Source organism: Numenius arquata, chromosome W, assembly GCF_964106895.1.
Source record: "Numenius arquata chromosome W, bNumArq3.hap1.1, whole genome shotgun sequence".
Classification (NCBI taxonomy): domain Eukaryota; kingdom Metazoa; phylum Chordata; class Aves; order Charadriiformes; family Scolopacidae; genus Numenius; species Numenius arquata.
In genome coordinates this window covers 29,137,956-29,161,589 of record NC_133615.1, presented here as the reverse complement: position 1 = coordinate 29,161,589, position 23,634 = coordinate 29,137,956, and the positions used below count along the sequence as shown (strand labels likewise).

Genomic DNA, 23,634 nt, shown 5'->3' with positions numbered 1-23,634 from the left:
AGGAGTAGTCTTCTGTCTACTCAGTCTGAATTATAGTCATGATTTGATAGGAGTTGCAGGACTTTGTTACCCTAAACTGTTGTCATGGCCATCATAATGAGGAAAAAATATAGCTATCATTATGGGAGCTTTACACTGCATATTTTATAACAGTGCACTATGGTATGCCTAATTAGACTGTATCAGCTGCTCCATGTCTGCTACTAAAAGGAGACTTTCTTATTGTGTCTAGTCAAGAGAGAGCTTTCAGCCTGTGATTTAGCACTGAAATTAAATTTAAGCATAGTTTTCCATTTGATTATCAAGCTATGGGTGACTTTTAAGGATCCTTTTCAATCCATTACTTCTACTAGCTGTAAACTGTCTGCCACAGTTTTTTCCTCTTCTCTGGTAGATGCTCAATAACTGAAAACTCATCCATTTAAAGTTAGAGGGGAACAAATCCAAATAATTCCAATTAGAGTATGCAAACTTTTGCTGTTGTTCAGTTTTCCTTACTTGATTGTCAGCTTCTGCTTCTGAGTCTCAATTATTGAGACATAATAAATGTGATTGGCTTGAATAAACTGAAAGGATCAAGACCTTCAGAAAGCAATGTAGGGTAAAAAATAGGGCAAAAATTGGGCGCTTTTTTCCATGCCAAATTGGAACATTCATCCAGCTTGTAACTTCATTTTGAGAGGAGTATGGTGACTTCCACAAGACAATCTTTAAGAAAATATATATGTATGTTTATAGAAATAAAATAATCTCTCTAGTCTCTTGTGCGTACTAATCTATTAACATTGTAAAGAAGAAAAGAATGAGTGTGTATTTCCTCAGTAATATTGTCTAAGGAACCAACTTGGATAAAACAGTGAACATTGTATGGACGAAAAGATCACAGTGGTGATCAGAGCTGAAAAAATGATCATAGTTTACTGTTTACTCACATTTTTATATGCATGGGAAGAATGCGGGTGGGTCAAGATGAGGTTATGGGACACATTTGTTTCTTTGGCAGTCTCTCTGTACTTGTGCTGCTCTTGGAAGATGCCCACAGTTTGATGGACATGCTGCCTGGACCTTAAAACATATGATTTCAAAGAGGTGGTGAAGTTGCAGACATTTGCTGCAGGAACTGGCAGGTTTTCCATATACTGCAGTAAGAAAGAATAATCTTATCACATCAAACACACACACAACTGGTGCAAGACATTGCAACATTGACCAGGTTTACCAGAAGGCAAGCATGGAGGTGGGGAGAGAAAGCAGAGCAGGGTTTTTGCTCTGCCCTACCATGACAAGGCTTTAGCTTTTGTAGTTGATAAGAAAACTTTTTGAAAGAATCAAATACATGATCCATTGGAGCATCTCTGAGGTTCTAATGATCTGTAAAGCAACATGGATGTTGTGTATTGATTGTTTGGGCTTTGCTGTGATTGTCTTTGTGTGCATGTCTGGAAGCCAATGAGCCCTTGCAGCAGCAAGTGCAGGGTGGTGGCTTTCTGGTGTGATGCAAACAGGGAGACTACTTGTCGATGCAAGTCAGGCTAAACAACAGGCACAGTCCTCTGCAATAGGAAGTCCCAAGTCCTTGTATGCCCTTTACTTGAAGTACTTGGTACAAAAGAAGGGCGTGAGACCTTCAGTGTGATATGACAGTAAGGGGCTTGTTCCTAGTGCTACTGCTGGAGTAGGAGTGGGATCTCATGCCCCACCTTGTCACCATGTGGGTTCTTTGAGATCCCTAATCCTGTACAGCCCTCTGTATCTAACACTTAAGCATGTATTCAAACAAAAATAAGCACTCATAGACACACTGTCGCTCACTTTTCATTAGGGCTCAGAGGAAGTGATGATAGCTTCATTTTTTGACTCTTTACTACTGAACTACTAAGGAGAGATTTTTACGATTGTTTTACTGAGAATGGGGTGATGACCATAAAGTGGTTTGCTCTATGTCTCAATTTTGAACAGATCCCCTCTGAAGCACTGCTCTTATTGAGGTTTTGCCTTTTTTTTACAGGCTGTGCCTTCCTAACATACTGTGAAAGGGAGTCTGCTCTAAAGGCCCAAAGTGCACTGCATGAACAGAAGACACTACCAGGGGTGAGTCCAGATTGATAACTTTTTTTTTTTTTAAATCTAAAATGGGTTACATATGGAGTTCTCATCTTGGGTCTGGAAGCATAATGTCTCCAGTTGCTTGGATGATTCACTATTTGAATTGTGCTAATAAAATCAGGATACCACCAACCCACCCAAACGGTTTCCATGCACAAAATGAAAAGCTTTTTGTTCTTATCTGGAGTCAGGAAAACAGTAATTAACTTGTTATGGGCTGGATTCTACCAGCCTTACTCAGCTGAGGAAAGGCTTTAGGATTCTGACTACTACAATGAAATATTAGAAGTGCTCACCAGATGCTACCTCTTACTATTTTTCTTCTCTGAAGCAAGGTGTGGCAGGAAGAAATCAAGAAACAGATCACATTATTGAGTTATCACAGAATGAAAATATATTCCTGATGACAAAATGGTTTGACTCAGTTACTTTAGTATTCAAGCAGCTGTAGAAGATTGGAAAGACGGTGAGACAAGGAGAAAAGAGAGAGAGGAGAGACAAATACAAGATGAGGAAAATTATTCACATGAGCAAGATCTAAGGTTCAGATAACACAAGCAGAACTAAAAATAGAATCAACATTATGTGGGGAAGATCTGCCCTGCTGGGATGGGTTTCCAGTTTAGCAGTAACTGGGAGGAGGGAAAGAGAGAGAGACTAGATTCATTCAGAGTACGTGGACTGGAAACAGTTGAGTGCAGTGCTCCTGTGGCTAGAATAGGGCTGGTTTCACAACGACACAGAAGTCAGTGGTCAAATAATTAAAAGTGGGATCCTGAGGGTTCCAGGTTGCATCTAAACTGAGAGGAAATTGATCCAGAAGTCTGTCTTTATTAGTTGCTGTTGAATGACTGAGTCCTGCATACTCATAACCTACCTTTCCACAAAACCTAAGACACATCACTTGTTATATGGTTCTGAAGAAAGTGTTGATTCTGCTGTACTTGTTTCCATCATCCTGGGTCTATTTATCTATCTGTATGCCACCTTGCCAGTACGGAGATGCCCACACACTTGCTCATCTACATCTGTCTTTGCTTTAAAGACCATACCTTATGTAAATACATGCATCATTCCCTAAAAATACATTTCTGTCAGCTGACAACTATCTCTGAATTATTTTTTTCTAGAAACTCATTAGCTGCAGATTGAAAGTAACTTGAGTCTTGTTGGAGTTTAGCTTTTTCCTTTTTTTTTTCCTAACAGGTGATGTTTTCTTTTTATTTTTCTCTCCTCTGAAGGATAGAACTGGATGTACAAAAAATGAAAATATTTTGAATAGGGATGTTTCAGATAACATTTAACCTGAAATTTTCTGAAATATGCTTGAAATTAAATATGTATTTATCAAAACTAGAGATATGCTTGTGATGAACAGGGTGTTGTATATTTAAAAGATACTAATTGGAATTCCAATTGTTTTCACTGAGGCTATTTGCTCTCCTTGTTAGGAGCCAGACCATTCACTTGCATATAGAGCTCATATCTTCTCTATGAGGTTAAAATCTCATGCTGAAGCTGTGTGATGAGAATACCTTCAAGAAGACAGTGGGTTAGTGAGACTGAGAGCTCAGAGTAGGGGAGTGATGATTTAGGATTTCTTTTATTTCTTTATTTATTTTGCTTCTTTATATGTTCACCATTCTAAATCTCAGTCTGAATTTTAGAGCTTTCAAATTACAAAACCCTTAAAGTCAAAACTGTTGACTTGGACAGTAGCAAAATTCAACCAGCTTTTGCATTAGGATCAAGACTTCTTTCACAGGCTATGCTGACTGATTCTAGACTACAGGCAAAACATTTCTTCATTGGTTTATGTTGTTTCTATCACATATAGCCTATATTGACCATGCTGACCTCAGAAGGCTTTTTTGTTTTGTTTTACACTTTGAGGTGACACATCAGGATCTGATTGAATTGGGAACTGTGAATCCTCTGTTTAAAATCGCAACCAGGTTTTTGAGAGTTCTGAGTACTGACTTCTCCCATCCCTTTCATTTCCAGTTCTTTTTGTCTCAGGATAAAGGTTTACTTTCCACCAGCAAGCCCTCTGCATACAGCTTTCTGCCAAGTTTCTGAACTCATCTTCTGAATGATGTCACTGTGGTTTATTTAAGGAAATCAGCCTTGTCTCTTGATAAAATATCATGCCTGGATACTGTTTTATGGTTCCTATGTGAGTAGCAGAGAATTATTTATGACTTCCTGACTGTTCTTGATAATATGCACCAACAATATCAAGCATAGTTCATCACCATAAAATAAAAAGCACTCCTGAAGTCAGGGGTCTAAGTCCTCATTCACATTAATTCAACAATGACACATATATAACACCTTCTCTTGACCCTCTACTGTCTGTGAGACAAACAGCACTACTGAGGAGGTATCAAAACCTGGTATAGGAAAAAAGAAAATAGTACTACAGTGAGCCATTGAATCAAGACACTTCTTTCCAATCTCCCAGTAAACTGTGTATTTGCCTGCTCTTGCAATATTGCTGTTTGTGTTCTTTGTGCTATAAAACACAGAACGGAGTCATTTTTAATAATATGCACAAGAATGCTAATGTATGGAAATAGCGAGACATGAGGAGTTTGTGTCCAGATTCAGATGCCTTGCCTATTAGCTATATATCACTTTGTTCTTAGTGGAGTGGCTATATGTACATATTTCACAGTAATTACTTTCTGGATGTGCTTTGTAAGATGACAGAAATATGTTTCACGTATTCCTATGTTATTTGTGGGACATAAAGTCATCTTGTGGAATAATCAAAAGACTTCCAAGCAGGTATGTCTTGATTAATAAAGTCTTTACAGCACTTCGTTTTTGGGCGGGAAGGAATCATGATACATATTTTGAAGCAACTAGAATGGAATGTAAAGCATAAAATTATCAGTTGAATCCTCTTCATCCTGTACTCGGCACTGGTGAGGCCCCACCTCGAGTGCTGTGTCCAGTTTTGGGCCCCTTACCACAAAAAAGACATTGAGGTGCTGGAGCGGGTCCAGAGAAGGGCAGCAAAGCTGGTGAGGGGTCTGGAGAGTAAGTCTTATGAGGAGAGGCTGAGGGAGCTGGAGCTGTTCAGCCTGGAGAAGAGGAGGCTGAGGGGAGACCTTATCGCTCTCTACAACTACCTGAAAGGAGGTTGTAGAGAGGTGGGGGTCGGTCTCTTCTCCCAAGTCACAGGTGATAGGACAAGAGGAAATGGCCTCAGGTTGCGCTGGGGGAGGTTCAGGTTGGATATTAGGAAAAATTTCTTCACTGAAAGGGTGATAGAGATACAGCCAGGGGAGCTGGAATACAGCCAGGGAGATACAGCCAGGGGAGCTGGAAGGTCATTTCTGTTTTTTTTTCTGGGCCAGGGTTGTGTTGTTGAACTTGTTCACTTTGGGGAATCCAGCTTTCTTTGAGCATCTCTTTGCTCTCCAGCACTGAAACTGACTGACAACTCGAGTTACTCTCCAGATCTGGCATTGCTGCTGACTTTCTGGATAGCATTGCAATCAGATCCCTTCATTAGCAATGCCTTTCTTTCTTTCTTGGTATTAGCACCTTGGGGCTGTATTCTGGCTTTCCACCAATTCCAGCTGAAAACTCATAGCAATCACAGTTGAAAGGCAGGGGATTTATACCAGCAGATTGATGCTAAAAGGCAGATCACTGCTACTTTCTGCTTCATTTCTTTGCAGGATACATTGCTTCTCCTTCCCTTCTCCTGATGTCCTCCCCCTGGGTCAAGCAACACACTGTTGTTGGGCAATCTTCACCAATTTAATCATATTTGGTCCCAGTGTTTTTCCTGCAGACCCTGGAGTGTGCAGTGCTTAGGCCTTGGTTATTAGTTTACACAATAAATTAAGCCCATTAGAAGAGGATAATTAGGACTCGGAGAAGGCCACATCACTCGTTATCTGAGGAGGTTATGTTAAGTTTCTGTAGTTACTAATCATACTTTCCCATGCAGATAGCTGAAGATTAAAAGTCACAGTTATCCTCTTTGCTCCTCATTCTTTTGCACTGATGTGCAAACGCTCTTTATAATCATAGTTATTATGGTTATTCATAGCCCATCCAGTCAGCCAGGACTGCTCCTGAGATGTTGCTTGAATCCTTGCACCTGTCTGTGGTGATCAGAGCCACTGGAGGTCTCTGCATTTATATCTCAGAAAGCATCCTTGAGAGTCCTAGAAAGTCTCTGCTAGCTGTTATTGAGTTCCACTATCTTGTCCAGAGGCCAAGAGAGTTCTTAACAGAAGCTGACACTATTATAAGAGCCAAGTTTAACAGCAGCCCTCTTGATTTCACTTGCTTTGCCTTTTAATACCAGCTCTAACCTTGAACTTAGTCTAAGATGATATGCTGCCCTGTGGTTTTTTGAAATCTAGCCTAATGCCCTTTTAATCAAAGTGAATGACCCTTTTTTTCTTCATTTTTAAAGCACTTAAGTCAACTGGGATAAAATTAGATCTGTACCAGGTAGGCTCAACAGTATTTAAAAAAAAAAAAAGTTTAAAAAGGGAAGCATTTATTCCATCAGAGAAAATTATCTTTAAATTATTTATTTTCCCTAGAAATATTTGTTTCCTATCATTCTCTTTCTGGTAGCCTGTGCACATACACAAAATAACTTCCCAGAAAACTTTCATCAAAATCCAGGTATTTGAGGAAGACAGTTGGAGTCTTTTCTCCCCAGAAAGACTTTAGCCATGGAGCATTTGCTTCAATAAAATTACAGTTAAAGCAACAGTTAGCAACTAACTTGATTCAGCATATAGTGACTGCACAATCATTCAGTTGCAGATCACATCAATGTACAACTACTGTCATCTGCTTGCACACCCATTCCTTTTCTTTGTGTCCACTATCAGCTTTATAGAAGCTGTGCTCCAATTTTCTTCTTGTTCCGCTTAATGAAAACTGCTTTTCTGTAAGTGGATTTAGCTTCTGAAGCAGGGGCTAGGTCAGCGATATACAGAAATCTTAAACCAGTAAGTCCATAATATCTGTCACACAAACTTAAAATCACCAGTTCATCCAGTTGCTAAAGCCTGGATTCATTCTTTTGAACCTGGAGTGTGAGTTACCATACATGTCAGTTTGTCCATCCTAAAATTACTTTTCAGCCTGTGAGGAAAGGCACATTTCCAGAATGAACAGTTCATACCATTTCTCCTTTGACTGAAGCAAATAAAACTGCTAACCCTGATTTCTCCTTAAGAAGTCACAGTGCAAGTGGGTCTGTTTCCCTCACATTTGCAATGATAACACTAATGCTTATGTTTCCCAAATGCTGTGCTTAGATACTGATTCTGCATATCTAGAGGAAATCAGCATTGCTGTCTTGACTCGGAGGTATGCTAGTCTCTGTCATCTCATGATCTGGCTCCTCCTTTTTTTTTTTCTTTTTGTCCTAGCCTAGACAGAGTGCTTGATAATGCGTAAGACTTTGCTAGGGCCTTATGTTTGATTTTTTTCTTTTTTAATGAAAGTATTTTCTCTAGAAAATATCAATTCAAGACCTTTTGATTTGAGGGATCATGGTGGGTTTTGTTGTGCATTTATCTGAGACTGTTTTTTGATCTGTTAGAAAATTCTTGTTCAAATGAAAGGGCCAGAAAAGCAGAAATCAGCCCAAACAGGCAGGCATGACATTTGCTTGACATATGGAACTTCCCTGATTCAAATCCCATCCTTATCTAATTCAGACTAAGAAGTGAACAGACACTGGCTTTCCTACTCACCTGATTCTTGGCTGTTTGAACACAACGTTTGCACATGTGCTTCCTTTATTTTCTCCTCCCCTCTATTTTTACAGAAATTACTAAGTAATTTACCTGAAATACTAAGAATTTTTTTTGAGTGGATGAAAATGAGTCACGATAACAGACCTGGTTGATTTTAAGAAGAATATATAGGGTTTTCACATGCTATAATGAGAGGGGTCAAGGCATACAGATGGGATTTACTGTAGCTGACCTTAGATTTCAGTAAGATGTTGGCAGCTCCTCAATTGTCTATCTCAAAACCGGTCTCCTTTGTCTTCTTTTAGGTGGGAAAGCAAGGGCATGAGAAAGTGTAGAGAGAAAATACCTATGATAAAGTGTGGTTCTGAGGGCTGAAACAGAACCAGGATTTAAGAAATCTAGATACAATACTTGCCTACGTGACAAAGGTCAATGAACCCACCTTTGCCTTGATATCCTACCTACAAAATTGAGCTAATTAACCTTCCCTGCCTGTTACCTCTTTGATTAGTAGACATTTAGAGTTCTCTGGAGTAGGATTTTTCCTTTCATATGCATCCGTGTTTGTGTACAGTGCTTAGCAGTGACAGATCCTGCTTTTCACTACATCCTCCTAGACATTCCTGTAATGCTGACAAAGGATGATAACTGTTGGGAGGAAAAAGCTTTCTTCCAATATAAGGTGATGGCTCAGATTCTTGCCTTTCAGAAAGGGGCTGTCCCTTTCCCTTTTCTCATGATTGACCTGAAAATAAATAAGGGAAGAGTGACATTCTTACTATTACTTTTATTTAAAAAATAAAAGAAAGAAAGAAAAAAAGGAAAATTTCTCTTAGACTCATGCTGTACTTCTTTATACTGTATTTGACATTTGTACTAAAATTTGGGTCAGATATACTTTTCAATAAAAAGAGGCATCCTACAAATAGCCCCATGATCGTATTAGGGTCATGTCAAGAATAATAGAGACTGCTGTCACTGTGCTGAACCTCTGCATTGTATTAAGTATTCCTCACTTCTCTCTTCTCTGCTTCTCTCCAAGACATAATACAAGATGCCTATCATGTTCCACCACATCTCACCAAAGGGCACAGAAAGGGAAGCTGGTTAGGAGGGAGCAAGGCTCCTCAAAGTTACTCTAGCATTGATGAGCACAGGTGGAGCATTCACACTGTCTCGCTTGATCGTATGTGTCCTCTCCCCCTATCTGGGTGAGAACTGCAGGAGGGAAGGAGGGATTTTTTCAAGGGGAATATTAGTTTTTTTCATACTATTATTTCATGGGTAGGTTGCATGTTGGGTTTTTTTGTGAATGAACAGTGTCTTGGAGAGATGAAGGAATGACACATTGGCATATGAAAGAGATGGTCCTAGGTAACTTCTTTTCGGTGTTGTCTGCTCACAGGTGCACAAACTTTAGGCACCTGCCTGTATGCAAAATAGGTCCTTATCTGTATTGTCTTAGCACTGAGATTCCCTGCCATAGCTGTACACTGTCCACTCACACCAGAAAAGTTCATGTGCTATCACAGACCTGCATCACCTCTGACCTGTCCGCATCTAGGGATAGCTCTTGGCCTTGACTGCCTCATACATCTTGCCCTACCAGTTCTGGATCAGTTCTCACAGCAGTGTGGTGGCCCAGGAGTCCTGATCTGCCTACCCTTTTGTATATCAGCATCTGTTTCTAGCCCTCAAGAATACTTTCAGCACTGAGCCTCAGTCGAGCCTCATTCACTTCTGGTGAGACAACTGGAAACAAGGAGGAGAGATCACTGAATTTCATTTCACTCATGCTTCACAAAAGGCTTTGAAGTCAGGTCATGTAAGCAAAGGAATTATTTGCTTCAAATTCCATGCCTGGAGCTGCTCTGAGATGCTTTCACTGAATCTTTTCTATTTCTGAATGGTATTTTCTGGGGTAGATAGTGAAACCTAGTTCCCTCCAGAGGTGTGATACCTGCATTCCTCTGTCTGAAGCCTGGTTTCACTTGACCAATGCATCAAGAATTGTTTCATCTGCTTGGCACCACACACCTGCCCTTTCCTTCCCTTTCCTTCTCTCCTCTCCCTTCTTTTTCCAAAGCCTAGTGACATCCTTTGCTATATTTGAGGTGCTAGTGTAGATCAAAGTCCTCCCAGGATCAAACACTGTGCTGCATGCAATCCTTATGGTTACAAACAAGGTCTTTAACTGACAGAAACACATTTCTGTGCTGCATTTTCAGCAGTCTATCAGACTTTATTCAAGGGTAGCTTTTGATTTCACAAGGACACTCTCTTCTGCCCTTCCCCCCCATTCTTCAGAAGGAGGGGGAAAAAGGCGCAGTTTGGCTGAAAGAAAAGGGAGAACAGCTTTTTTGAAACATTGGAGAAAGATTTAATATATCCATGCTGTATGTTTTGTTTGCTGTATCAAGTAGAAGATAGAGAACTTCAATGAAGGATAAACGTATCTAATGTAAAAAGCAAGAAAGAGAGGACTGAAAAATTACCTATTTGTCACACCATTCTGATGGTATTTTTAAATATCTTTCGGTCCTCACTTCCCTATATGATTCTTGCTGTTCAAATAGCCCTTCAATATAACTTTTGTTGTTTGAAGCAATAGGTGGGTCCAGAATATGTTTTGAAAGTTGGATAAATGGTTTTCAATATAGGATACTAATTATTATGGGCAACTATTTCCTATGAGTCTTTTCTTCATACAGCTTCAAGCAAATCTTCAAAGGAGATGCATTGAAAATATAAGTACTAATGTACAGTTTTCTGAGTAGCTTGGATCTTTTGTATTCTGTCTCTTGGGGCTTCTGAAAAAATTTCTGAAAATTTAAGTGACGTAGACACTGAAAATTGAATGCAAATAATAATTTTGCAAATCTCATTAGTAGAGGTTCACATGAGTTTCCAGTACTCTGAAAACACTATTTGCTGCACAACTTGGGGGCTTTTTGTATGTTCTATTTTTCAGAAAATTTGATTAAAATAATTTTTAAATTTTTTTCAAAAGACAATTCTGCTTGGACCTTGGGGATAAAGCCCAACATTTTTTCTTTGCCACTACCTATACAGTCAGGAAAATGCAAAATTAAGGAGTCTAAACAATAAGTAATATCCCTCTCCATATGAATGCAAGAAAAATCCATATTTCTTCTGGGGAAAATAATCGCTGATTAATATTTCCAAACAAATAATCCTCATACCCCATAATTTGCATTCTATTAATAAAAATCAATCAATAAAAAGCTCTTTTTAATAATTAAGTTTGAGGATGTTACTGGGTTTGGTACTGTTCTGGTTCATCCTGATACATAGCAATGGAAAGAAACACTTACTTATAAGTGGCATACAGATGAAACATATTGCTTTCAAGAAGAAAATTAGAAATCCTCCCTTGATGCCCACTTCATCAGAGTCCGTTTATTTGCCAGAAGAGTTTTAGTTTCATTTCAGTCTGTAATTACTCGTTATGGGTCACACGCTGGCTTGCCTCAATGGCCTCTCTTCTAGAGTGCACGCAGGGTAAATAACTGTTAATTTCCCTGCTACAGAAAGTATATTTTCTATCTTGTATGAAGTAAGGAAGTGCTAGTCCCCCTCTGAAGAGTTGTTTTGTTTGCTGGTTTGGATGAGACATTCAGGAGACAAAGTTCTCAGCACATCATACTCTAAGTGAGAGGGCAGCGTGCCTTTCTCTACCACAGTTAATTCCTTAAAATTCTTTCCTCATGTGCCTTCCAAAGTAAACTACGCTAGGGTCTATGTTTATTTCTCAAGAAGAATCCCCACTGGTCATTACAGATAGCTGATATGGTAACTCAGATGTGCAGCAGCACAGGATACAAATTGTTAAAATAATTATGAATTCACATTCTTGACTGAAAGTCCAAACTTCCACAAGGCATGAAACGGTTACACAAAACAAATAGTAGTGTGTACATATGCACTTTAATATGAGGAAATGTGTGTAATACTTGGGAGGCATAGAGGGATTTGATGTGAACTCCAATAAGTTTATCTAAATTTTAACAAATTTTCAAATCAATTCTATGGATGACTATCCACCTCTGGATCATAATCTCACCTCTTTGGCTACCCTCAAATAAATACATTCAACAGGAAACCTAGGAGAACAGTTTTACAGGAAATATGAAAGCTGGTATGGTTAAATGAAGCTAAAATTTGACTTTTTGGAAAGGAATGTATTCATAGTTTTTCAGATTCTGTATGAAAATGAGCATTATAGAAACCTCCTTCAGAAGTACACTGAAGCAATTTCATGTAATGAAAGCAGCTTCATTTAAATGAAAATACTGCTTGTAATTCTGATTAAGAATTAAGAATTCTGATTATGAAAAACAAGTAAAAGAATGATTTGGAAGTGATTTAAAAGAAGAGAAGGACCCTTGCTAAACCGGAATACATCAAGAAATGATGAAACATCTTTCAGTGGGGAATGAGAAGACTCTAACAGGAGGAGATTGGTAAAAACCTGTTATATTTAGCTCTCTAGATTATGACCTGGACTGTGTGGACCAGCTCAGCATAGTCCTCAAAGGGCCAGCACATGAAGCACTGACAACTTTCCACCACGCGATTATTCATCACCACAGGCAAATTTTTCCACCGGTCAGACCTAAAACTGCTCTGCACAACTGAGGTTGCTGAGACATCTTTCTCACTAGGTACCAATTTCCTTGCTGAAGCTTAGGATGTTGGGCTGGGTGAACTGTTTCGTAAGGTTTGGCACTGGTCTCTGGGTATTTGGTGCAGGCTTCAGGTGATTCAGGGCTGAGATCCCTCTGCTTGGTCTGGTAGTGAAACCAGCCTTGGGTACGGCTGTAATGATGTGAGGGACCACTTCTTTTAAACACAAAAAGAAAACATTCCTCCCTGGTAAGCCCCTCAGATTATTACCCCTGCCTCATTTTTCAGGCAGACAGAGACGAGCTATTAACAAGAAACACAAGGGCAATCAAAAGAGACTTCCGGGCCTTGGGACAAGTGGTGAAGGGGTCAGGAGTGCAGGTAGTGTTTTCCTCTGTCATCCCAGTCACAGGGAAGGATGAGGAAAGTAACAAGAAGAGCAAGCAGATCAATGCCTGGCTCCAAGCCTGGTGTCAGAGGCACAATTTTGGGTTTTTTGAGCACAGGAAGGTCTACATGACACCAGGCCTACTGGAGACAGATGGGGTACACCTGTCTCAAAAGGGGAAGAGGGTCTTTGCGCAGGAGTTGGCAGGGCTCATCAAACGGTCTTTAAACCAAGTTTGAAGGGGGAAGGGGGGGAATCCATCAGCAGAGACGCAAGGGTCATCGATGGATTAGGAACTATGGCTGAGGCTGGGAACGGTCAGGCAGAAGTTAGGCCTTCCGACACCAAAAAGGTGGTGGGACCGGTAGCCCAGCTGAAGTGCTTTTACACTAATGCACGCAGCATGGGCAACAAACAGGAGGAGCTGGAAGCCATTGTGCGGCAGGAAAGCTATGATGTAGTCACCATCACGGAAACATGGTGGGATGACTCGCACAACTGGAGTACTGCAATGGATGGCTACAAACTCTTCAGAAGGGAGAGGAAAGGAAGGAGAGGAGGAGGGGTGGCCCTGTATGTTAGGGAGGGTTATGAATGTCAAGAACTAATTGAGGGTAATAGTAGGGTTGAGTGCCTATGGGTAAGAATCAGGGGGAGGGCCAGCAAGGCTGATATCGCGGTGGGAGTCTGTTACAGACCGCCCAACCAGGATGTAGAGGTAGATGAAATATTCTATAAGCAGCTGGGAGAGGTCTCAAGATCGCTTGCCCTTGTCCTGGTGGGAGTCTTCAACCTACCAGATATCAGCTGAGCACACAATACAGCTGAGAGGGAACAGTCTAGGAGGTTCCGGGAATGTGTCGGGGATAACTTCCTGACACAGCTGGTGAGGGAGCCGACTAGGGAGGGAGCCCTGCTGGATCTGCTGTTTGTAAATAGAGAAGGACTTGTGGGGGATGTGATGGTTGGAGGCTGTCTTGGGCACAGTGACCATGAAATGACAGAGTTCTCAATTCTCAGGGAAGCAAGGAGGGGAGTCAGCAGTACTGCCACCATGGACTTCTGGAGGGCAGACTTTGGTCTTTTCAAGAGCCTGCTTGACAGAGTCCCTTGGGAGGCAGCCCTGAAGGGCAAAGGAGTCCAGGAAGGATGGACGTTTTTCAAGGAGGAAGTCTTAAAAGTGCAGGAGCAGGCCATCCCTGTGCGCTGTAAAGCGAGCCGTCGGGGGAAAAGACTGGCCTGGCTGAACAAAGAGATATGGTCATAGCCTTTGGAAAAAAGGGCAGGCCACTCAGGAAGACTACAAAGGTGTTGCAAGGTTATGTAGGGAAAAGATTGGCCTGGCTGAACAAAGAGATATGGTCATAGCCTTTGGAAAAAAGGGCAGGCCACTCAGGAAGACTACAAAGGTGTTGCAAGGCTATGTAGGGAAAAGATTAGAAAGGCCAAAGACCGACTAGAACTTAACCTGGCCTTGGATGTTAAAAACAATAAAAAGAAATATGCCGAAAGCAATATTGTTTCAGAAAACATTTCAGTGCTTTCCAGGAGAAAAAAAAAACCTTTTGTTTGCTTATTTTTCCACCATCTCTGCTTGTAAGATTTGGCAGCACCTTAGGTTTTAAACAGGAAAGGAAATAGTCACAATTTTAGCAATGAATTGGACTGCACTACAGTTCCTGCACCCAGGTAGCTCCTACAATCACATGTCATGGGCCACTTGCTGCTCACTGCTGGACCCTGCTCACAGCTTATTTCACTGTAGATCTCCTAACTAGCCTCAGTATAGGATCATGTTTCTGAATCTTCCACAAACTTGTTTTGGGGTCAATATTGGGGCAAAAATGTTGCTACTCTTGCAGCCAACAGACCTGTTTTGTCCTTGGTGCTTAAATGGCATTCACTTCTACTGTATGGGGATTCATTCATATATATATACACACAAACAAACAAACAACAACAAAAACAAAACAGAAGAGCCTTAAATCTGTCATTTAGAGCAGGTTTTCACAAAATGTTTTTGAGAAGTTAGCAGTTTGGGGCATGAAAACAGGTGCCATCATCAGCAGTAACAGAACTGCCAAAGTAATAGCAGCTCCTGGCTACAGGACCAACCATCTACCACCTTCCAGCAGTGAGCAGCAAGTGGCCCATGACGTGATTGTAGGAGCTACCTGGGTGCAGGAACTGTAGTGCAGTCCAATTTATTGCTAAAATTGTGACTATTTCCTTTCCTGTTTAAAACCTAAGGTGCTGCCAAATCTTACAAGCAGAGATGGTGGAAAAATAAGCAAACAAAAGGTTTTTTTTTTCTCCTGGAAAGCACTGAAATGTTTTCTGAAACAATATTGCTTTCGGCATATTTCTTATTGTGATGGTGTCTCAAATTCAGGATAGTATTTTGACCAAGATGTTCTGTTTATCCTGTTTTGATGACATCTGGGATTAAAAACCAATAAGTAAACCTGCTCTGAAACTGGTAGAAAACTCTACCCTAACATCATATCTAGGCACTGGATAATATGCAGTGATATTTCTCATCTTAAAATGTCAGTCTCTTCAGAGGAGAGAAATACACTTCAATGCCTTGAAATGTTTGTTAAATGGAATGGTGTTTTTCTGGCCAGCCCTGGTCATGGGTGGTCACACAGATGATCTCTAGAAGACTTACACTAGTAGGCAATTGTTGGTCCAGCTTGTGTGCTGCACACCTAAGCTGCTGACCACAAGGAAAACTTCTCTGCATGTTGGTGACCTACCATGACCCAAGCTGGCACACTGATATTTAATGGACAATTGGTGTCACCCAGCTGCTAGAGAAACTCTCAATCTGGATTTTTTTCTCTGTATCTTAACTAATGAGCTGTGCCTAGCTTTCTGGTTGTGTAAGGAAGTTTACCCCAACTGCAATTATTACTTTATGAAGAGAAAGTGGATGCCTGAGTCATAAAGTGGCATTTTGTGACCATGGGTATGATTCATCTGCCCTAACTTCAGCCTTATGAAGATTAAATGTTTGGCTTGCTTCTACAGCCATTGGAGAGCAGTAGTTGAATGTGGCCAGTCTTTTCCATTTAATAGAGAGTAACCCAAGACCAATGGCTTAGGCTATGAGTGATGTTAGGAGAAACTGCTCTGATAATGTGGCTTGTGAATTAAATCTGATCCCCATGTCCTGTGCAAACCAGTAGCCAGTTCTCCAAAATGAAGCTAGAAAGAAAGTGGGTTTTCATCCTATTAGCCCACACGCTTAGAAGATTTAGCATTATGCTGCTTGTATAAGCTCTTCACTGTCTTTATTAAGCTATTTATCTAAGGCAACTTCGTAGATTCTGTGATTCTGTATTTTCTTTTAGGATAAACTGGAGATAATGCAATGTGCTTGTTTTAATTGCAAGGTTAACTGATCTAATTATCTGCATGTGTGTTTATTTAAATCCTTTCGAGCACTAGGCAATCGCAGGTGGCTGTTTTATATTCCACCAACAGGAAATCTTGTCAGGCAATCCCATTCTTTCTATAGCAAAGTATTTTGAGGTGATCATAAGACTGCATAGAATAAGTTAGGGACTTTGATTAAAAGATGCTTAATAGTGTGTCTTGCCACTTACAGTGGAAACAGGAACACTATGACCAAGGAGACCATTAGAGAACACAGGTTTGAAATAATCAATTTCAGGCAAAGTGATGCCTTTCAGCAGCCAGGCAGTCAGAAACAGCTTCAGAGACTTATCTGACCTCTGAGAACCATGCCTTAGACATGGGACCTTATGGACATAATCACATACTGCTGGTTTCTCTGCCTGCAGCCTCCATCTACCCTGTCCCTCAGGCAAAAAGCATTCAGAGACATAACCCCGTTCACTTACTCAGGGGAAATTTTGCATTCCCAAAAATGCAGATCACAATGAGATTCCTTCCCAAAACAGAAAGTTCAAAGGATGCCCTGGCACCTATAATTTTATACACACAAAGGGAAAGAACAGGAGAATACAGCTGTATTCACCAGCACAGATTATTGATTTCAAATAAAAAAAAACTCAAAGGCCAGCCAAACACTCTCTGGGCATCCACATTTGTATGGTTTATGGCAGGTACAAACCTAGAGGCCATTAAAAAAAAAAGTCTAGCTATTATAAGACATGTCCACAGCTTAGTGTCTTTTGAATAACATCATCGCTTTCATTACATTGCATTTACTTTGTGATTCACCTTTCCCAAGAGCAGTTCTTCAGTTTTTCCTCCTCATCTTTCTTCTTTTTCCACAAATGGGAGGCTTAAGCCCTTGAGCATTCCCCTCAGAACTAGTGTCATCTGTGGCACTTTATACAGATATCAGATAAGAACCATATTAATTATGATGTTTCCCATGCTTCACTGCATTACTACAGGGTCCATGAAGAGTTAAACTCCTTTGCTAGAAACGATGTGCAGCAAAACTTATGTCTAGTATATTCACAGCTTCAGACAAGTTACGTTTTGTATCTCAGAAACCCCCATATTCTTTAGGAGTAAACTTGCAGCAAACGTTTACTTTCAGCACAACCAACTAAACCAAAGCATTGTTTACTAACTGATAATTCTGTAACTCACACGGACACAATGAAAGGTCTTCACACCACCCAAGTAGACCCAATACAACTTCTTGGACAGGCAGAAAAACCCACTTAACTCAAAAGAGTGATTTCAAAGCTGACAATGAACATATCTGCTCCGAATAGCTCTCAAAAGGGTCCTGTCCTGTTGACTACGAAGGAACATCAACCACAGACAGGCACCTATATTTCAGTGGTCTGAGTATCCATTCACCCATCTCCCATTCCCTTTTCAGTGAGCTGACTCTTTGCAGCAATTTATGAGTTCTCCTGTCCACTGCACCAAGGAACCTGGTTCTTTACCAGGCAGAGCAGCACTGACTTTGCTCTGGGATGCAGAAGGCCCACATCCAGCCTGAAGAGGTGACACTCCAAGGAGCACTGTGTCAAGACCCACCACAGTATATGCTTACTATTCTGAATCCAGGAGCAACATATGTGTGAGGATGGCTGCCTGCAGGAAGACAGAAAGAGTTACCTAAAGGTTAAGTGACTTATTTCAGAACTTGATGCATTTGCAAGAGACGTTTAATACTAGGAAACAGCTCATATTTCCTCCTTAATGGGAAGGAGAATTACAGTTTCTAACAGTAACATGAAAAGATGCTGGAAACTAACTCTGGAGCAGGGGTTCCTTTTCTGGCTATGAATGGTTTTTTCCACACTTCATTAGAATGGGTGGTTGTGAAAGGAAAGGCAGTAGAGAAGCTTTGATGCTTCAGCATTCTTCAGAACAGCAAGGGCTTTGCAAATTGCCATTTCCAACTCAATTAATATGGACGTACATGGGGCAGAAATTTAGGTGTGGGTTTATGTATGGCTAGATAGATGCAGATATCCTCACAGTATGCTTGCATATAGATATATATTTATCTATGTAAGTATACATAAAATCTTCGAGACAGATAAAATGCACACAGCTGTTAGCAGCTGAAGCGGGCCTTAATTACACTTAGGTTTGTCATGGTAACATCTGACAAGCTTTGCCTTCCTGGATGGGAACGTTTGCCCTCTTGGAGTTTCAGTGTGCCAAGAGATGTTCTAAGGAAAATTAGAATAAATCTCACAACTTTCCCTGGCCTTTGTGTCTTCCTGCCAAGGCAAAAGGGCTGGGAAACGGTATTGCTCCACAGGCCTGACAAATCAGAACAAGGCAAGAGCAAAATGGTACATGAATTTAAAGGATGTTGACACTTAAAGTACTTTGTTTTGCTGAGAACTAGCATCCAGCCTAAGATCTCAAAGCATTATCATAACTATTTTTTAACATATATAAGGCATCATTAATGTCAATAAAATTCGGTACATGAAATCATCAGTGGTAGTATCTGAGCTTTTATTGCTATTATTCAAGTAAGAAGACTGATGGGAGAAGGATGTTACCCTTTTCACCCATCATCTTGTATAAAAGCAATGACACAGCCAGGAAGGGAACTTAGGTCTGTTCTAACTATAAGTCCATACTCTCTGTTTAAGGGTAGCTGGTTTAATATGCATTCATTGATGTCTCACAGCATTTCTGATAAATTCTGCCATTCAGGGGAATAGCATTAAAAAAACATTCAAAACTAGAAAAAAACCCCAAAACTACAAACAACCAATAATGGATTTAATTCAGGAAAAAAACAAGAAAACACTTGGACTGTTTATTTGAGTAGCAGTTTGCTGAGAAAATACTAAATAGTAAGGACAAAACCCTTTGGACCAGAGACCTGGAAAGGAAGTCAGAATCAAATAATTCTTTGTTTTCCCTTCAAATGCTTTGCAAAAGTAATTATTCCAATGAATAAGATGTTCAACAAGCTTCCCCCCCTCCTTCCTTCCCATATCTTAAAAATGAAAAAACCCAACCTGAACAGAACGTTTCTAATGTATCTAAAGCATCCCACATCAAGACTGCTTTAATTCATCTGGCTCACATGTACATTTTCCTGAATAGTTGGCAAAAAAGCAGCACCACAGCATGCTACTTCAGCAGTAAGCATCCAGCTGGTGAGAGTGGTTTCAACACATTCGGGAAGCAGACAGTGGAAGGCAATGATCTGAACTTGGACTTCTAAAGACAAGGGGACTTCAAGTGTGAATTAGTCAACCTAAACTTCTTTTATAGGCAATGGAGATCAACAGGCACAGGGGAATGTGTCTCTGAAGGTGCTTGTCCCTTTCCTGGCTATAAAATGGGCCCAGGACAGCCCACTTGGGCATGGACAGTTGGCTTTTAGACATTGGAGGTTGGGCAAGGTGAATCTCCTCCAACAGCTCTACAAAAGCCAATGAACATACAACAAGTTAGCGTGTCAGTGGCAGCTCTGCTTAAATCATGCAGATGTGGCTCAACAGCCTTACTTTGCTCTTGCACAAAAGGATGTTAGCAATGCAGAATTCACGTGTTTGTACAGCAGGCCTCCAAACTCTACTGTAATACATCTAAGAAAGAAGAACTGAAAAACCTAATGAAAGCAAATTTGCATACAAATGAAAGTTATTTTTGTATGCACTATTCCCCCACTTCCAGTTTCATTCTCTTCTCAGAACCTCAAGGATGCATAAGACATGAGGAATTACTGCTGGACAGCAACCTTGTTTCCATTTCCCACAAAAAGAAGAAACAGCAAAATTTCTCACAAAACATACTTAGCTATTTCTATACATTGATGCTCTTAAGTAAAGGGGAGAAAAAAAGATTTATCTTTTTTTATAACTTCAAAAAGGGGAAGAATAGTGTTTCAAAGTGGAAAGTCAAAATGCTTCATTTCAGAAAAATGAAGTAAAAATGAGAAAAGGGATAATCCCTCTGAGCCTCCCCCAAAATTTTAGAGGGCACAATGCTCTAAAAAGTTTTATTACAAGATGACATTTTTACATTAAAAACTCTCCTTAAAACCAAAAATATTTTGAGGGAAAAAAAAATATTTTTTACTGAGCACTGAATGTGTGTTATTTTGTCTCTGAAGGCTTCTTGCTTATTAACTATGAGATTTTTGCATCATCCTTTCCTAGGAAACTATGTTTTTAACTTCCACTCCTCTCTCTCCTCCTCCTCCCCCCTTTAATTTTATTATTATTATTTCTTTCATTTCATAAGCTCTCAGCTTTTTAATATGAGAACCTTTTATTTCTATAAAACTGCAGCTGCTTTCAATTAGTTTTATGGATTTACTGTATTTAGAGGTTTGAAGAGAAGCTTGGAGCTGGCCGTATTATCCAGACATTTGCTGCTTAGTGCCTTTTCTAATGACAAGAGTTATCTAATTCAGAACATTTCATATCTGTAGAAAAATTAATTCTCTCTCCCTTTGTCTAGGCCTCAAGATTTAATTAGTTCAGGGGATTCTTTCAAGCACTTTTTTTTTCCCTTTGCAGATACCCTGATGACTTACTTCCAATGCTGAAGTTGTTCTTCCTGCTGGCATTTGAGTCAACCATTTGCAACTTGGTACTTATGTACCTTCTCATCATCATGGCATTTGAGCTCCTTTCAGTATTTAATGTATTTTTTACTCCTGCTCTGTGATGTAGAGGTTGCTATTCTCACCATTTTACATACACAGAAATAAAGCAAAGAGGGAACTAGACCTCATATCTACAATTGATCCATATTGATTTCAATATGAGCTACACATCTGAAATACTTTCCTGAATGTAACCTTAAGTGATATTCTCAAGGTCACATAGGAACTTTGCTAAAGGAGTGGAAGTGAACTTGGGCACAGCATTTAAGTTCACTATACTTTCTACCAAAATACATCCCAATCTATGGTATGGTATCCCTGGAGGCATTGTTAATAGCAAGCCAAACACACGTGTCCATTAGAGAAAACTGGTCAATGAATGGTTGAAACTTTTTTGGACATTGACTTCAATACTGAGAAGACAGTAAGACATGTTGTGTAATTTAAGATAGCTCCAAAAATGAAACTAAATAAGCTAAAGCTGCCCTGTGCTGGTTGCAGTGGACAGCATATGAGGCAACCTATCAATGTCCACAAAAACTTACATTCTTATAATGGGTTTGATCATTAGACAAGTATATTCATTTAAGACTACTTCATCCTCTCATCAGAGTAACCCAAGGACAGCAGCAGGATTCTAAGGCATGGACCAAGGCTTTGCAATTACTGAAACACCAATTTAGTTATCACTTGCTATTACTCTGTCACGTCTATAGCACAGGAGAAAACTGAACCTGTTCAGAAGCACAGTTATTATCCATATCTATCTATTTTCTCTATTTCATCTCTCTACTTTTTGTCCTCTGCAATAACTCCTGAGGACCTTTAGAAAGCCTCATACTAGCCTTCCTCTTCACCCCATCTATTAACCTGATCAGCAACGAAAAAGTTCATTGCAATATTCATCCATCATTTTTAGGCTTTATGGCTAATATCCTTTAATACATTTATGGGGAATTCACACCTTGCAGAAGCACCATTTCTAATCACTTAGGACAGTTCACTCTCTTGATTCAACTCTTCCTGCATTTTTCTTGCAATATTAAGAACTTGACTGGAGATAGTGGAGATTCCTTATGAACAGTTTTCAGATATTTATTTCGTCCATCCTGTTAAAAAAATATATCACCATACATATATTTAAACCTTATTGGTTTTGCAATCTATGACTGAAAATGTGTTTATTAAAAATTGACAAAAGAAGCAGTTGCAATTATATCTGAATTTAAATCTCTGAAGATGTGAAATGTTTGCAAAAACAATATTGAGTATAAAAGAAACCAACCCTAGGATCAGACAATAAACTTTCTCCAAAACCATCAAAACTTTTCTGTCTGTCTTTCAAGTAAGCTACCTGTGTCTCCTCCTTTTCAGAAAAACTGAAACCATGCTGAGATATGAATTTGGGGGTAGCTGAGACAGGGACTGGGTCTAGAGGTCAGAAGATAGAAAACAACAGAAACAGCGAAATAATTTTCTGTGCCTTTTCCCCCCATTAAGTCTTCTGGAAAGCTAAGCTCTAAAATACTAAGAACAGAATTCTGACTGAGAAGGAAATACATTCTCATGTTTTTGTTTCCATTTGTTTAAAGTTCTGGAGGGAAAAAACCCAAACCCCCTATATATCTAAAACCTGTCATCTCTACTGCTTTAAAAGCTCATGTTTATGAGGCATTTCAATAAAACCAAGAGGAAAAGATTTTACACTTTGCTGAAGACCAAAACCACAAAAAACACCCCTTCAGGTATACATACCATAAAGAAGCTAAAGGGCATCCCTCCAACCCCATTTTGTGCATTCACATGCACCTACTTTCAAGACTTTTGATGGAAAAACATAAAAAAGTTGTACGGTATAGTTGATAGAGGTAGGCCAGTTATAACTGCATGTGCCACTATCCCAGTGAGCCAGCAGTGTGCCCGGGTGGCCAAGAAGGTCAACAGCATCCTGGCCTGTATCAGGAATAGTGTGGCCAGCAGGAGTAGGGAAGTCATCGTGCCTCTGTACTTGGCACTGGTGAGACCTCACATCGAGTACTGTGTTCAGTTCTGAGCCCCTCACTACAAGAAGGACATTGAGCTGCTGGAGCGTGTCCAGAGGAGAGCCACCAAGCTGGTGAGGGGTCTAGAGAACAAGTCATATGAGGAGAGGCTGAGGGAACTGGGCATGTTTAGTTTGGAGAAGAGGAGGCTGAGGGGAGACCTCATTGCCCTCTACAACTACCTGAAAGGAGGTTGTAGAGAGGTGGGTGTTGGCCTCTTCTCCCAAGGGAATAATGACAGGACCAGAGAAGTGGTATGAAGTTGTGGCAGGGGAGGATTAGATTGGATATTAGGAAGAATTACTTTACTGAGAGAGTGGTCAGGCACTGGAACAGCCTGCCCAGGGAGGTGGTGGAGTCACCATCCCTGGAGGTATTTAAGAAACATGTAGATGTGGCACTTTAGGGTATGCTCTAGTGGCATGCTCTAGTGGCCAAGATTGTAGGGGGGTTTGTGTGTGTGTATGGTTGGACTCGGTGATCTCAGAGGTCCTTTCCAACCATGATGATTCTGTGATTCTGTGATCCCTGAAAGAGGAGAAACAACCAGGGATAGGTATGAGGCTGGCTCTGTATTTCCCATCTGAGTCCCACAAGACTATTAAATATGTGTGTTAAATGCTGCACTGACCACTGAAGAAAGATTGTGCAAGATGC

The 23,634-nt window shown here is 40.2% G+C and overlaps 1 protein-coding gene across 48 annotated transcripts in view; it reads left to right on the top strand.

Annotated features, from left to right (window-relative positions):
* Window positions 1-23,634, top strand: part of LOC141476573 (CUGBP Elav-like family member 4) — an 800,950-nt gene that overhangs the window by 157,333 nt on the left and 619,983 nt on the right. For all 48 annotated transcript variants that reach the window (XM_074165334.1, XM_074165331.1, XM_074165308.1 and 45 more), the window contains one exon: window positions 2,009-2,091. In XM_074165334.1, the coding sequence (XP_074021435.1) occupies window positions 2,009-2,091 (83 nt within the window). The remainder of the gene's footprint in view (window positions 1-2,008; window positions 2,092-23,634) is intronic.